At 41.8% G+C, this 16,691-nt stretch overlaps 1 protein-coding gene and 1 long non-coding RNA gene across 5 annotated transcripts in view; one reads left to right on the top strand and one right to left on the bottom strand.

Moving 5' to 3' along the window:
• Positions 1–296: 296 nt before the first annotated feature.
• On the bottom strand, positions 297–9,064 carry LOC147572029 (uncharacterized). Its single transcript, XR_015246506.1, has 3 exons — positions 8,858–9,064; positions 7,921–8,034; positions 297–1,975 (listed from the first exon to the last, which is right to left on the bottom strand). It is a non-coding gene; the product is annotated as an uncharacterized LOC147572029 (long non-coding RNA).
• A 115-nt stretch (positions 9,065–9,179) lies between these two features.
• The window catches only part of TPD52 (tumor protein D52), a 111,096-nt gene continuing 103,584 nt past the window's right edge, over positions 9,180–16,691 (top strand). For 2 of the 4 annotated variants that reach the window (XM_086694961.1, XM_086694962.1), the window contains exon 1: positions 11,336–11,654. In XM_086694961.1, coding sequence (XP_086551087.1) covers positions 11,405–11,654 — 250 coding nt within the window. In that variant the 5' untranslated portion in view covers positions 11,336–11,404. Of the gene's footprint in view, positions 9,387–11,335; positions 11,655–16,691 lie in introns of those variants that run through there. The other 2 variants (XM_086694964.1, XM_086694963.1) reach the window with 2 other exon arrangements.

The raw sequence follows: 16,691 nt of genomic DNA on the forward strand, positions 1-16,691 counted from the left end.
CTGGAAAACACAACAGTACGTTGAGTAGCCCATAGGGTTCTACCCAGAAAATCACATTAGCTTCTTTTCCCTAACTTGAACAATGCCCAAGGCTCATTAGCTTCATCAAGACCCAATTATACCTGAATTCTACTTTTCTCCTCTTATTTCCAGTCATATGAACCAGTAATTACCTTTTTTATGTAAACTTCCTTCAATTGGGTTTCTATCACTTGTAATTAAAAGAGTACTGATGAATACAGTTGAAATTTGTAAGATATGCTAAGAAGTATGGTTTAAATCTTGAAAGCCATGTGTAGATTTTAGTGAAAGATTTTAGTCACATGATTGATACACTCAGCATATTTGGCTTTCTCTGGTTTTTAGAAACAGGGACAAAAAATAGGGAAGCTGGCAGTCATTGACCAAGTCCTGACTGTTCTTGTGCTGTTTGCTGCAGAGATTTGTGATTTGCAATGATTTGGCTTCTTGAACGGATTGTGGTTCAGAGTTCTGTTGTCATATGTAATCTGACCATTGTCCATTTCTATACTTAGTCTCTCAGGCCTGTCTTTTGGTCATTCTCTCACTTTCGAGAAGTTAACCAACTCAGGATATGCTTGAGATCCAGATCTTTACCCAATCTCCAAGAGAGAACTGCCCAGTTGTCTCCATAGCCAAGTGTATTGAGAGATCATTTGGCAAGAGAGTGATTGAGAAGATGCATTTAAAACAGGAGAAAATAAGGTGGACTAATATCACAACTACTCTGACAACAACAAGAACAATTACTGTTGCCTGTAAGATACTTCAACACCAATAACTCCAATTGCCCACCCCAGGACAAGAAAACAATTGCCATAGGCCTTGAGGATCAACCTTAGAAAGTCAAGTAGCTTTTTTCCTACAAAGGATGCTTAGTCTTTTTATTTTACCTGCTTTATTGGCCCAAGTGCAGCAAGCAGTATTAGTGATAATACAAATGGCTCCATATCTAGACAACAGGAAATCTAGAGTCATGCTATTGTCTCTCTCTACTTGTGTCAAAGAGTTGTGACTGATCCGTATCCATCAAGGGCAGAGGTGGTGTTATTAATAATTTTTGCCAGAATTGGTGATATGTTTCTTACAGTCTTTTTTATTTGTACAATTCCCATCATTGGAAACATTGCTCTGATTGTTCACAGAAGCAATGAGTCTCCAGTAAATTAAGGGTAAGCCTTTGTTGTCCACTAGTCTTGTTTAAAAGTCAAAATCATTCTTTTTCCTTTTACTTTGAAAGTGATCAAATATTTTTCATCTCTGGGAATTATAGGATCTTTGTCATCAGTGTTCTGTATTTAATAAGTATGTGCTGTGTTCTGGGCCCTCAGTGAGCCCTTCAAATCTGAAAATTATGTCATTCCACTTGGAGAAACTTCTTGAATTATTTCCTGGTGATTCCCTTCTGTTTCCTCCTTCTCTTTCTTGAGCTTTTTTTTTTTTTTTTTTTTTTTTGATATTGGATTGCTGGGATTAGACTTCTAATTTCCTTATATTTTCTCCTCTGTTTTCCAGCTGTTTGTTTTTTGTTCTGCTTTCTAGGAAATTTGCTTCACTTTATATTCCATGGAGTGACTTAACATAAATGTATCATTTTACAGTTATAAGGATCAGAAGTCTAATGTGAGTCTTACCGAACTAAAGTCAAGATATCTGGAGGGCTACGTTCCTTTCTGGGGGATCTTGGGAGGAATTTTTCTTTGCCTATTCAGGTTGTTGGCAGAGTTCAGTTTCATGTGATTGTAGAATTGCATTTTGTAGTTGGTCTGTGAATGTAGGTCTGCATTTTCTTGATGGCTCTCAGTTAAGGGCTTTTCTAGCTTCTAGATGCTACCCACATTTCTTGGTTCATGACTCCTTTCCTCCATCTTCAAAGCCAGCAACAGTGAATGGAGTCCTTCTCATACTTCTAATCTCTCCTGCCTCTTCTTCTATCATGGCATCTCTCAGTCTCCTGTTGGAAAAGTTTCCAGCTTTTAAGAGCTCATATAACTAGATTGGGCCCACCTAACAATACAGGATAATCTCCCCATCTTAAAACCTCTAAACTTAGTCACATCTGTTAAGTCCCTTTTGTTTATGTTTAGGATTTAGACATCTTTGGGAACCCTTATTCTGCCTACCACAGGAGTTATAATGTCCACTATTATATATTTAATTTCTAAGAACTCTTTGTTCTTGGAACATTCCTTTGTATAGCTAATTTTTGTTTCATGTTTGGGATGTCTTTACTTCTCTCTCTGAATGTAATAATGATAGTTTTAAAAAAATGTCTTCTCCCTGTATAGTTTGTTTTTTGTAAGTTGCCTCTTTGTTATGTTTATTTTGGTCCTTGTCTTCCATTAGGAAACTATCTGTTGGTTTGTGGCTGCCTACAATGGGCAATAAACAGCTGATTGTTTTTTCTGGGTTCCTGGACAAGACTTGTAGGGCCTGGGTTTGAGGGTAAGGTGATCTGGCTTACTCAATATCAATATTTTGGGGGTTTTTTTGTTTTGTTTTTTTCTTGGGGTGGTCAAATTCTTGAGAGAGGGATCTTTCAATCCCCTGCTTTCCAGGTATTTGGGTATTCCTACTTTTATAGGCCTGGCTGTCCACATTCTGGGAACCAAGGAAGGGGAATGTGGGAAATCTTAGCATTCATGATGTGAACAGCTAATGAATTTCTCTGCTTACAATAGTAAATCACCTTCATGTTTATTTACTGTTCTGTACCAAGGGATTGTCCAGTTTTCTTTCCCAAAGAAATCACCTCAGGGGCGCCTGGGTGGCTCAGCCGGTTGAGTGACCGACTTCGGCTCAGGTCATGATCTCACAGTTTGTGGGTTCAAACCCCACGTCAGGCTCTGTGCAGACAGCTGAGAGCCTGGAGACTGCTTCTGATTCTGTGTCTCCCTCTCTCTCTGCCCACCCCCCTCCACTCATGCTCTGTCTCAGAAATAAATATACATTAAAAAAAAAATTAAAAAAAAAAAAAAAAAAGAAATCACCCCAGTCTTCTGTGCAGATCTGGGGAAGGAATTGAAACAAATTCCTTCTTAGGTAGACTTTCAACCAATCTTCCCGTTTGGAACCTCGCTTTCTGTATCCACAGATACCTGGTGCCCAGTCCTGAGGGTTTGGAAATTCTGTAGTAGAATTAGGTTCTTCTTGGCTTTCCCCACTACTAGCTTAGCAACCAGCTTCCTCAGATGTGCGAGGTCAATTATCATTAGGTAGCCTCTCGAATTCTCTTCGTCCTTGTGGACTTATCCTTTTATTGTAATTTTAGTAGCACTGGGAGGGGGTAAGAATAGATGAATGTTCATTCGGACCATTGACTTGTGTATATTCAAAGGGTGAACTTTATGGTAGGAGAATTATATCTCAAAAAAATAAATTTCCAAAATGAATGAATGTGTGCAGTGTGCCATATTTATCCCAACACGAGCCTCCTAATTTTGGAGATGAGAATAGTGAGCCTGGTGATGGTTTTAAGTGATTACTTTTAAGTGAGAGTTCAGCTAAATCTGCTTAGGTGTTCTGAGTTGTGTCTGGCCTTGCACAGTTGTGTTTTGGTGACAGTGACACAGACTTTGATTCCTCAGCCCTGACCTTGGGCACTTGCCATTCTAGCCTCTACCATTTCTAGAAGAGGAACACTGGTGCCCTGGAAAACTAACCATCCTTGCAGGGATGAAATGGCCTGCAAGTCACTGAGTCAAATGCCAGTTAAAAACATGTATAAATGTTGTTAATCACTTTGTTATTGACTCTACATATAATTTAATTTTTTTTTTCAACGTTTATTTATTTTTGGGACAGAGAGAGACAGAGCATGAACGGGGGAGGGGCAGAGAGAGAGGGAGACACAGAATCGGAAACAGGCTCCAGGCTCCGAGCCATCAGCCCAGAGCCTGACGCGGGGCTCGAACTCACGGACCGCGAGATCGTGACCTGGCTGAAGTCGGACGCCCAACCGACTGCACCACCCAGGCGCCCCGACTCTACATATAATTAATGCAATTTATACCATATAGTCGTCTAAAGAATAGATGAAAATATTTGCAAATACTGATGGTGCAGAGTCCAGGAGGAAAACGATAGTGGCTCCCATCCCCACCCAGCTCTTATGATGTAATTTGATAAACACACAGAATTCAAAATGGCTTGAAAAAAATACAAGGAAGATTAAGTGGTCTATGACTTTTCTTAATATAGCCCAAATCAATAATGTGAGATCACTTCCTGTTAACATTCAGGGATTTACATGTCTGTCTTCCATTAGTGTGAAGTACTCTTTCCTGCCAGTACCCATTTTTACACATTTGAAGACTTATTTCATACTCGCAGTCAGTCTTTTACATAGCTGAGAGAATACAAGTTGGTCATAATATTTTCTTAAGCGATTAAAGATTAAACACCAGACATTACATCAATATTTCTCCAAAACTTGTTTTTGATTTCTTGGGCTTCCTAACCCTCACCTTATGTATCTAGTTTGCCTGCACAGTTTAAGCAGTAAGTGTCTTGTCTTTCTGCTGGAATATGATCACTTTTTCAAAGTTGTGGTATCATATGCCTTCAGTTATTTGACCAATCAGGGAGCCAGAACTGCCCTTAGAAACATTTTGGATTGAGAGAGTTAGCAAATAAAAGGAGACCCCATTAAGGATTTCAGCTAAATAACAAACTATATATATATATATATATATATATATATATATATATATATATATATGTATATATATGTATATATGTATATATATACGTATATATGTATATATATGTATATGTGTATATATATACATATATATGTATATATGTATATGTATATATATAATATATGTATATTATATGTATATGTATATATATATATACATATATATATATATATTTTAGTACAAGCATGTTGTAAGTATTGCAGGGGATATACTTATACTAGAAATGATCTGTTGTTTACCTGAAATTCAAATTGAACTGGGTGTCCCATATCTTATCTGGCAACCCTAGACACAAGCTACTGGGGAGTCTCCTTACTGGGCCCTTTTAGAGACTGCTCACCTGTGCCTCACCTGAGGGTGAGGAGTCCTTGGAGCCAAATGGACATACCCATCCATTCCTGTCTCCCCTTTATATAGACCATACACTGGGTACCTGCAGCTGCAACATCTCCCACCTGAACCTATGTGTTCAGGGTCTTTGACCTTTTCCCCAAGAGGGTCCTTTTGAGTGCAGCCCTGGTCCAGAAGTATGACCATGGGGTGGCTGATGGGAAAGGGTAGATAGAGAAGGGATATATAGCCACGATACTCCTACAGAGAAGCTTGGATCTAGGACAGAGCCCTAGGTGAAAAGACTGAGTCAGAAGAGAAAGCCAGGGCCTCCATTTGTACCCTTGCCCCAGGCCCCACAAATGTGAAGAGTGGGCCTGCAGAGAGCATCAGAGCATACACGTATTTTGTGTGCTTTCTGCTATCTGATGGGGGAATGGGTACAATGAGGGCAGAGTGTAGAAGTTTCCACTTAAAATATAGAGCTTCTATTTCTAACCTTTCCAATATTTTTATTTGCTTCAATTCATTTGCTTTTGGGGAAACTCTAAATTTCACCAATGGATAGGTATTTGAAAAAAACTTAAATTGTTTTTAATGTTTATTTTTTTGTTAATGTTTATCTTGTTTGTTTTTAATGTTATCTTTGAGAGAGAGAAAGACTGAGAGAGAGCAAGCACGGGGGAGGGGCAGAGAGAGAGACACAGAATCTGGAAACAGGCTCCAGGCTCTGAGCTGTGAGCACAGAGCACAACGCAGGGCTCGAGTTTACAGACCACGAGATGATGACCTGAGCCCAAGTCGTACACTTAACCGACTGAGCCACCCAGGCGCCCCTTGAAATGAAACTTAAAAAAAAAAAAAATCCATGTCACCATTAACAACAACAACACAACAAAGGAAATCTAGTGTCTCTCTCCTGTACTGAGTGAGCCTTTTAAGGGATGATTCAGCTAAATGCACCCAGGTGCTCTGTTTATGTGCTAGCTACTCTCCAGAGATTCCTCAGAGTGCTAAAACATAAGTTCTGTTTATATCAGAAGTGACAGTGTGAGTTGTAAGTGCAGATTCTGTTTGTCAGGAAAAAAAAAATTAAGTAGAAAGAAAACACAAGAGAAAAGCAGGCCTCTGTGGAAATATCACGTATGAGGTGGTTTATGGTATGAACAGTGCTCATTTCACCTCATAGAGAAAAGGAAGTTAATATTTGCCTAAGGCTGAGGATTACATGAACCTAACTACATTGGTATAGGGCAGACAGGCGGTTTTTAAATGGCATGTTGTATCACTTAGGGTTTCTTTTGGCTCCATGTAGCAGGAACCCACCTATAGTGGCTTTAAAAAGTCAGGTGTTTATTTTATTCCTGTAAGAAGCTCCACGATGCCACTGAAGAGCCAGGTTCTTTCTGTCTTTCTATTCTGCCATCCTTGGCTTGTGGCTTTCTTCCTCATGCTTGCAAGATGGCTGCTGCCCTTCTCACAGGAAGAGGGAGAGTAAAGAGCAAAATAATGTTGCCAAGTCTGTCCTCTTTTAAAATGATTTCTTGGGGAGCCTGGGTGGTTCAGTGGGTTGAGCCTCCAACTCCCAATTTCTGCTCGGGTCACTTATGGGCACATCTGCCCATAAGCTGGGATCGACCCCCACCCAGGGCTCCGTGCTGAGAGTGGAGTCTGCTTGGGATTCTCTCTCTCTCTCTGCCCCTCCCCTGGCTGCAGTCTCTCTCTCTAAAATAATAATTAAAAAAAAATTCTCGAAGATTCCAGTTAGCAAGCTTTGCTCATATCTCATTGGTCGTTAATGTGTCAGAGAGCCCTGCCCAGCGGCAAGGGAGCCTGAAGTGGCCAGTGTTTCAGCTGGACACACGCTATCCCAAACAATATTTGGGTTCTTTTAGGAAGGAAAATAGGAAAACTGGATATTGGGTTGGCTATTACCCATCTCTGCCACAGATGTGAACAAGCATATAAATTCTTCAAAAAAAAAAGAAGGCATTTATTTTTCTTCCAACATATAGTTAAAGTCATCACCATATGGCAAGTTAAATAGATAAAAATTGAGTAAATAGTATTTTCAAGCAACACTATTTTCAAGTGCTATTTATTTGTCCACAAGTTAGTCTATAGGTTGAGAGATAATCTCTCCAAATGTTTATCTCTCTACAATAGATGTAAATAGCAGGTAGTCAACAATTCTTTACCACGTTAAAGAACTTTTTTCAATGCCAAAATTTACCTTGCTGTTAAATTTTAAAAATCATGTAAAAATTATTTTAGGTTTATTTAGAGAGAGAGAGAGAGAGATAGAGAGAGAGTGACTACACTCAAGGAAGAGGCAGAGAGAGAGAGAGAGAGAGAGAGAGAGGGAGAGAGAGAATCCCAAGCAGGCTCTATGCTGCCATCAGCACAGAGGCAGACTTGGGGCTAGATCTCACCAATCATGAGATCATGACCTGAGCCGAAATCAAGAGTCAGATGTTTAATGGACTGAGCCACTCAGGAGCCCAAAAGTCATTAAAAAAAAAAAAAAAAAAAAAAAAAAAAAAAAAAAAGGCCTAGCATTGTACCTCTTTGTTACAAACACTAGATTGTTAGTATATACAGTATACCTTGTTTTAAATGTTAAACCTGAAAGCTAAACTTAACATGTTTACTAAATGCATGGTATAATTAAAAGAATGAAAAGATGACCAAAATGATCTTTGACCTTCTCTAGCGTATAAACCCCCAGGTTATACCTTAGTGGGGCTGTGAAACACACAAAGCTATGGCTATAGCAGGCTGGCTTGAGGGACGAATGCCGGGGTGAGTGCGACCAGAGAGAAGGCCAAGTGCAGCAGGAGGAGGAGAGAGCAAAGAGAAGTCTCACCTGGTCGGGGTACACAGAAGGAACTTCATGGAGAAGATGCTGGGGATGCAGGAGCTACGCTTCACGTACAGCGCAATGGCGCGGAGATAGAGAACGTGGAGCTGCTTCGAGTACCTACGGGTAATTTTTAAGCATATTAACAAAAGCCTAGTGCATGTGAAGTACTACATAACGCTGAGACAGGACGGGCAAGCTAGAGTCTCCGGGTATAAAACACAAGGGGAAAGCTGCCTCTCTCACAGACCTAGATGGTCTGTGAAAATGAGGTACCACCTTACAAGGATATATTCAAAATGACTTCATGGAAAATGAGTAAATGCAAAAACACTTCGAAAATAGAGTGCTGATCGGTGCTCGGGTGGCTCAATGGGTTGAGCGACTGACTCTTGGTTTGGCTCAGGTCATGATCTACAGTTTGTGAGTTCGAGCCCGCATTGGGCTCTGTGCTGACACTGCAGAGCCTGCTTGGGATTCTCTCTTCCTCTTTCCCACTCAGGCCCTTTGTCTCTCTCTAAATAAATAAACTTAAAAAAAAAAGAGTGCTGATAATTAAAAGTATTGTTACAGTAATGATAAAAGTACTATTTTCAAACGCTTTAAACTGTGTTGATCAGTGAATATGAAACCACAAAATACATTTTCAAAAGATCCCCTTTGATGATTCTGCCCTTTGGTTAATTTAATTCATTTCAGAATGTTGGCTTTAATTCTGCACTCAAAACAGTCCTTATTACGTGAAAACCTTCCTAATCTGTCACCGAAAAACACTCACTGTCTGTGAAAAGACAGGGCTACACAATGTTTCGAGAGATTCTTTGTAATTTCCCCCCTTTGCCTGTTTTGGACCTAGTTATTGAAGATGTCACAGGATATTGTTTTGATAAGAGGAGCCTACGAAGACTCAGAGGGAAAAGGAGCCATTGGCATTTCTGATAACCTTCCAGTGTCTCCACTCAGTAGTACACAGGAGCAGGTGCTCGGGAAGGCAGAGAAAGGGCATCTTCAATGCCTGGGGAAACTTTTGATATTATAAATAACTTGAGGGTGGGACGCCAATGCCAGCCGGGTTCGCGAGCGGTCTCCACGCAGCCTCCATGGTTGATTCCGCCTCCGCGCCACCCCGCTCTTCCCCCTGGCAGCCGAGTTCCTACCCGAGCGAACCGGCCGGCCCAGCCCTCCTCGCCCCGGCGCCGCCCGCCGCGCCGACGTGGCCGAGCGCACAGGTCGGCCGGGTCAGGTGGTTGGGTGACGCCCCGGGAAAGCGCTCCCCGCCGAGGGCGGGCGGCGCCGCCGCGCCGACGCCTCCGGGGGAGGGGACTTCGCGGGAGTCGCGGCGGAGGCGAGGAGGAGCGCGGCGCGGTGCGGCGCGGCGGGCGGGCGTGCGATCCGAGCAGGACGGGCTGCAGTCGGCGGAGGCGCAGAGTACTCGAGGCGGTGGGCGGGAGACATGGACCGCGGCGAGCAAGGTGAGGGCGCGGGCACCGCCGGCGCGGCGTCTCCCGGGCAGGCGCGGGGTCGGGCGCGGCGCTGGGCTGCGCGCGGCCCGGCGCCGGAGCAGGTGCACAGTGTCCCCGGCCGGCGCCGGAGCGGGAGCCGAGCCTTCCTCAAGTTGCATCTCCCTGATCGGGGTCTGACATCCTGGTGTGGCCGAGCCGCAGGGAGCGGCTCCGGCGGGCGGAGCGGGCTGTTGGGGTCGCGCGCGCACGGGCGCGCGCGGCTGTGTGTGTGTGTGTGTGTGTGTGTGTGTGTGAGAGAGAGAGAGAGAGCGAGAGAGAGAGACAGAGAGACAGACAGAGAAAGAGACAGAGACAGAGAGACAGAGAAGGAGGTGGGGAGAGAGGGAAAGAAGGTTCTGGGTGGAGGCGAAGGGGCTGGCACCAGGCTCACGGAGCCAGGGCTGCCGACGGTGATGCGCTTTGGGTAGAAGGCAGCGCGAAGGGAGTACTGTACAGCTAGATCTTGTTTGTAACTGGTGGAAACTGAGGATCCAACGACAGTGGGTGGTTTCGCTGCTCAGGATGGGAACATGACTCCTCCCCCCATCCCGACTCCCCCAGCGTTGAGACTTTCTGCTGTCTTGTAGTTTACGTGGTTAGGATTTTTGGTGGCGTTTGATCCTATGGCGATGGTTTTGGACGTAGATACGTAACATGCGAGGTGTCCCCAAATTGTGGTGTGTTGTTTATGGGGTTATTTGCGCGGCGCGGGGGGAAGGGAGCTTTCCGTAGTAAAGGTCTTCTTTTACTCATCAAGATAAGACCCTATAGTCTTGTTACTATCTCTTTGGATGCACTTGTTTCTGAAAACTATCTCAAGTGAAATTGTCTCCAGTGGAATCATTGTTTAAGCCAGATGTATATAGGAAGGCATGGTTTTAAGATTTAAATACTAAATGTTTATATATCGCTTCATCTCTGTTGATAATAACCCAATAACTATAATACAGATGCGTGGCTCACTTTTTAAAAGATACATAAGTGCTAACCCCAAAAAGGTAACAATGTTAACGTAAATTTTAGGAAGTAGGGATAGGAATTACTCACATTTTGAGTTCAGACACAATAGTTTTCGTTTTTTTCTTTTTGTTTATTACTCTTTGTATTTATCTTTATGCATACTTTTAATGCAAATAAAACCGTATTCCATATATACTGTTTTGTATTTTACTTTTGATAAGTTGTAGGACTCTTTGGAACCTTCCAACCTTTCCTTTCTCCACACTCGTCCAATTGATCTCACACTTAGCATATGAGTGCTTATACTATAAAGTTATGTGCAATATGTAATAGATATGTATGTATAATATACGATACATAATATATATTAAATACGTGTATATCTGTATGCACACATGTTGTCTGGATTTTAAGCTTATTGAGGTTAGAAGCATGTACTTCATTCATCTTTATCCATGGTTGGGTAACCTTGGTGTTTGAACATGATAGGTATTTAAATGTTTGAGTCAGAAAGCTGGTCTCAGGTCTTAAATGTATTGTTAGGAGAAGGCCAGGAGCCACCATGTAAGTCAGCATTATTCTGTCTTTTAAAGAGGACGTTGGGGGTGTCAAACATGTCAACATGCATATTTGTGTATGCCTTACATTGTCGTATTTAACATAATGGTGTTTTTAGAATAGCTGTGTTTGGTACTCGTCAAACTAGATTAAGTAGCTGTATTTGACTTAGGTGAATGGAGTGACTAATTTTACTAGATTTGGTATTTTAATTTGGCTGGTGAGAATCACAGTCATTAGTACCTCTGTCCTGATGCACTTAGTGTGGTTTTTGTGGGACCAGTTTTGTGTGTGTCTAAGACCTATTTTGTAAATTCTTTGGCTTATAAGAGGAGTTTCTCTGTTTCTAACTTTAAGATGTTTTCTTCGGTGGGTCATGTTAGTTCTTGTTTTTAATTGTTATTCCTCGAGGGCAAAGGAAATCCATCCTCTTAAAGTGAGGAGTCTGGAGGCTCAGCTTAGTATGAAAGATGAGTCACTTGCCTCAGGAAGGTCAGGTGGCTCACTCAGTTTTGTTGTGTTGCAGCCACGTGGCCTGTCCTTACATTTCCATCTTCCTGTCTCTTTTGTATTTTCATCTTTATGTTCCCGTGGCACAAAGTAGATGCTCAGAAATGTTTGGTGACTACCTAGGATGGAAAGGAAAAGTGACCAAGAGTGCCTTCCAGCTGTTGGAGCCTCTGACGTCCTCTCTTGCTACCCACTTACTCCTAACTCCTGGTATTTCCCTCAGTATTTTAAAGGAGCAGAACTCTGCGGTTAGGCGGAGCAAGTTGGTGGTGAGTCTGTGTTGGACTTGGAGGGTGGATGTACATGCAGGGTTTTGAACGAGCGGAGTGGATCACTCCATCTTCATTGAATCTGTAGGGAGACTTCTGAGGAGGCGACTTAAAGAGGAGGAGCCTGGGTTTGTAAACCTGCATGTTCACTACGGAACAGTGGTGGCTGACATACAGTTTATGAAACCCTGTGATTGTCTCTTGAATTGTGAGTTTTCATAAAGTATTTAAAGCCAAATAAGAACATTTTAGAATTTGTTTAACTTTTTAGTATGCCTGGAGTTTGTCACGTTTGTCTGTCCGACTCTGGATGGAAAATTGAATGCCCCATGTCTTGTCTTCACTGCATTTCTCTATTGAAAATGTCTCCTTAGGGGCTCCTGGGTGGCTCAGTCGGTTGAGCGTCCGACTTCGGCTCGAGTCATGATCTTACAGCTCGTGAGTTCGAGCCCCGCGTCGGGCTCTGTGCTGACAGCTCAGAGCCTAGAGCCTGCTTCTGCTTCTGTGTCTCCCTCTCTCTCTGCCCCTAACCCACTCGCATTCTGTCTCTGTCTCTCTCAAAAATAAATAAACATTAAAAAAAATAATAATAAGATCTGTGAAAAAAAAATTAAAGAAAAAAAGAAAATGTCTCCTTAGACCTTCCTTATAGGAAGTTGTCAAAATCTATCCTTTGCTGCTTTTTTTTTTTTTTTTTTTCAACGTTTATTTTTATTTTTGGGACAGAGAGAGACAGAGCATGAACGGGGGAGGGGCAGAGAGAGAAGGAGACACAGAATCGGACACAGGCTCCAGGCTCTGAGCCATCCGCCCAGAGCCTGACGCGGGGCTCGAACTCACGGACCGCGAGATCGTGACCTGGCTGAAGTCGGACACTTAACCGACTGCGCCACCCAGGCGCCCCTGCTGCTTTTTATATTTAGCAGAACTTTAAAGTTTTAGAACAGTTTTCCTTGTGTTTTATATGATGTATTCTAATACTCCTCAGTACCTGGCTCAGATTGTAATATTTTCCCCATCTTCTCCTGTGCCCAGATTTTGAACACAATATTCTGCTTATATTGAGAGCCCAGTCCACATTAATCAATTTGAAACATACCTTAAACTGCATAGTGCCTCTCAAGAGTTTCTTTACACATTAAGCCCAGCATAGCACATTTAATGTGTGTGGTAGTTCCCACTTTGAAAGTGTGGCATGGCATGCTAACTAGAGCATGCATTGTGTAAAAAAACCTCCTGACTACTTTTTATAGTGCTGAATAAATATTTATACTTGAGTACTCCCTTATGGTAGTAATAACCTGTAGTTTAGCGCTATTCTGTTGAAGCGGCAGGGACCTAGACAGTAGTGCATTTTATCTGTGTTTGAATTCACACACACACAAGCCCACCCAAAACTTTTGTTTCAGGCAGTGAGGGAAGGTTGTTGGGGCCAAAAACGTGGGAGAGGAGAACACTACAAGAAAAGTGACCCAATGATATGTCACTGTAATTTCAGCATTATAATTATGCCTTAGAAATAATAGAACAGTGAAATGTCATTTATTTTATTTTGTTTTTATTTAAAAAAGTTTTTTTTTTAACATTTATTTATTTATTTATTTATTATTGAGAGACAGAGCGTGAGCAGGAGAGGGGCAGAGAGAGAGGAAGACAGAATCCGAAGCAGGCTCCAGGTTCTGAGCTGTCAGCACAGAGCCCAACCTGGGGCCCAAACTCATGAACTGGGAGATCATGACCTGAGCTGAAGTCGGACGCTTAACCGACTGAGCCACCCAGGCGCCCCAGAATGTCACTGATTTTAAAGTAAAACAAATGTAGATGAGTGGGTAACAATATTAAGGGTCTGGTCACAAATCTCAGGGTTTGACCCCCCCCAGTTCTGTGTTTCTTTGGTCCAGTCTTGCTTTCCATATGGTGCTAATGTCATCAGCTGATTTGTTAGCTCCAATTCACTTCCTGCATTTATTTTTATGCAGCAGACTGCCGGGTCTCTAGAGCAAAAGCTGAGTGGTAGGAGGGGTTGTGATCTTTTAGCAAGATCTCAAAACAGAATAGTCTATGCACACAATAAAAACAAATATACTTCGAAACCAGAAAGAACAGCAAAATCCCCTGAATTTATGTGTTACTGATCCTTTTGTTGTAGGCTAAGATTATTTTATTTTCCTTTGGGGCTCATTATTTCTGCTTTAATTGTCGACTGTTGTAAAATCCCTCTTCTGAGACCCTCCCAAATTTTATTTGAACCAGGTGGATACCAGGTATACAGAAACCATAATCGTAGCAATGTATGTTTATGAGAAAAATATCCAAGGGATCAAATGACTCAGTGTTTAGTGGAAGTTAAAAAAAAAACGTTTAAATTTGTGGTACCTGGGTGGCTTAGTCAGTTAAGTGTCTGACTGTTGATTTTGGCTCAGGTCATGATTTCTTGGTTTGTGGGTTCAAGCCCCGTGTCAGGCTCCACACTGATAGTTTGGAGCCTACTTGGGATTCTCTCTCTCTCCCTCACTCTATGCCCGTCTGCCACACGTGCACCCTCTCTCTCTCAAAATAAATAAGCTTAAAAAATAATAATAATTTAAAAATACTCTTAGGTAGCTGTGAATAGTTCATTTTTTTAAATGTTTATTTTTGAGAGAGAGAGAGAGAGAGTGAGCAGGAACAGGGGAGGGACAGAGGGAGAGGGAGACACAGAATCCAAAGCAGGCTCCAGGCTCTGAGCTGTCGGCACAGAGCCCGGCGAACCTTGAGATCATGACCTGAGCTGAAGTTGGATGCTCAACCGACTGAGCCACCCAGGCGGTCCTGAACATTTAATTTTATAACTCCTTTTATAAAAACTCAATATATTTAAAAAATGTACTTCTCCAAAATTGTGACTAGTGTAACCAGGTAATTAAAGCATTTGATCAAAATTCAAATGACTAAAAGGTTGCAAAATGTAAATCTTCCTCCTGTTCCTGTCTCCCAGGCTACTTCCCTTGGGTAGCAATGCCACCATTTTACCAGTTTCTTCTCTGTCCATCCAGACAGATTCTATGCACGTAGGTATACATACACTTATATTTAAATATGTGTGTGTGTGTGTGTGTGTGTGTGTGTGTATTATATAAATGGTAGCATACAAATGGTTTTAGCACCTGACTTCCTCCACTTAAATACAGTATATGTTCTAGAGATTATTCAACATAACGTTATATAGAGCTCCTTCATTTTTAATAGCTATTTGTAGATGTGCCATGTTCCGTAGCGGAATAGGTGGTATTTGGCTTGTTCCCTGTCGATGGCCATTTAGGTTTTCCCTGATACTTTGCTATTAAACAAATCTGCAGCAAATAAATTTGCATGCAAGTCATTTGATAAATGTGCCAGTTTGTCTGTAGGAAGAATTCTTAGAAGAATGTGACTGTTCAGTTCGGATGGTGCTGAATCCTGCTCGGTGGAAGGCATGTGGGCATCCGCTTCCCTCCACCGTTCGGCGTGGGTGTTGTCGCACTTTCTCATCTTCACTGATCTTACACGGAACAGAGGTTTCTTGGCATAGGTTTTATTATATATTTTTCTGTTTTTTTATTATATATTTTTCTTAATACAAAAGTGGTTGTACTTCTTTTGGTAAGTTTAAGATTTAGATTTCCTTTTCTGTGAAATGTCAGATCCTATATGTTGCCAAATTTTCTGTTGTGTTGTCTTTTGTTTCTTCCATTTGCAGAATGTGGCCCTTTGTCCACAATATGAATTGCTAATGTATTTTTTTCCTAGTTTGTCTTTACTCTTTTTTTAAAAAAACTTTTTTTTTTAATGTTTATTTATTTTTGAGAGAGACAGAGACAGAACGTGAGTGGGTTAGGGGCAGAGAGAGAGGGAGACACAGAAGCAGGCTCCAGACTCTGAGCTGTCAGCACAGAGCCCGACGCGGGGCTCGAATTCACGAGCTGTGAGATCATGACCTGAGCCGAAGTCAGACGCTTAACCGACTGAGCCACCCAGGCACCCCTTGTCTTTACTCTTTTGACTTGATAATGATTTTTTCCCAAGGAGAAATACTAATTGATGGCTGTTTTAATTTTTAGCTTATAGCTTTTGAGTCATTCCTGGAAATGCCTTCCTCACTTTGAGTTTCTGTTTTTATGGTTTTATTTTTTTTACATTTTTTACAAGTTAATTTAGAGACAGAGAGAGAGAGAGAGAGAGAGAGAGAGAGAATGAGTGGGAGAGGGGCAGAGAGAGGGGGAGAGAAAGAATCCCAAGCGGGCTCTACACTGTCAGTGTGGGGTCCAATGTAGGGCTCAAACCCACAAACTGCGAGATCATGACCTAAGCCAAAATCTGTCTGTCGCTTAACCGACTGAGCCACCTGGGTGGCGTATTTTTTTTTACATTTAAATCTTTCATCCATCTGAAGCTTATTTTGACAAAAAGTGTGAGATATGAATCTTAACCCCATCATACCCCCATTGGCTGCTCAGGTACCCTATACCAGTCGCTGAATAATGGATCTTTCCTTTACTGATGTGAAATAATACTGTTGTCATATACTAAATTCCTGTATTCTTTTCTTTTTTACATTTTTGTTCATTCCCAGCAACTAAACTAAGTTATTGTACCTTCATACTATGCAAAAATATCTGGAAGGACTGGTCTTTCCTGATTATTCTATTTTTCCTCCTTTCTTTCTTTCTTTCTTTCTTTCTTTCTTTCTTTCTTTCTTTCTTTCCTTTATTTTTTTTTTAAGTAGGCCCCCATGCCCAACATGGGGCTCGAACTCATGACCCTGATCAGGAGTCACATGCTCCACTGACTGAACCAGGAGGCACCCCTCTATTTTTCTTTTTATTGTTAGATTTTTTTCCCTAGCTATTCTTGCCAGATTTCATTTCCAAATGAACATTGGAATCAATTTGTCCAGATGAAAATTCAACAGAAATCCTGTTGGTATAGCTTTTCTCCCTCCCCCTCTTGATTTCCCTGT

This window comes from Puma concolor, chromosome F2 (genome assembly GCF_028749965.1).
Source record: "Puma concolor isolate L17-30 chromosome F2, mPumCon1.1.hap2, whole genome shotgun sequence".
Taxonomy (NCBI): domain Eukaryota; kingdom Metazoa; phylum Chordata; class Mammalia; order Carnivora; family Felidae; genus Puma; species Puma concolor.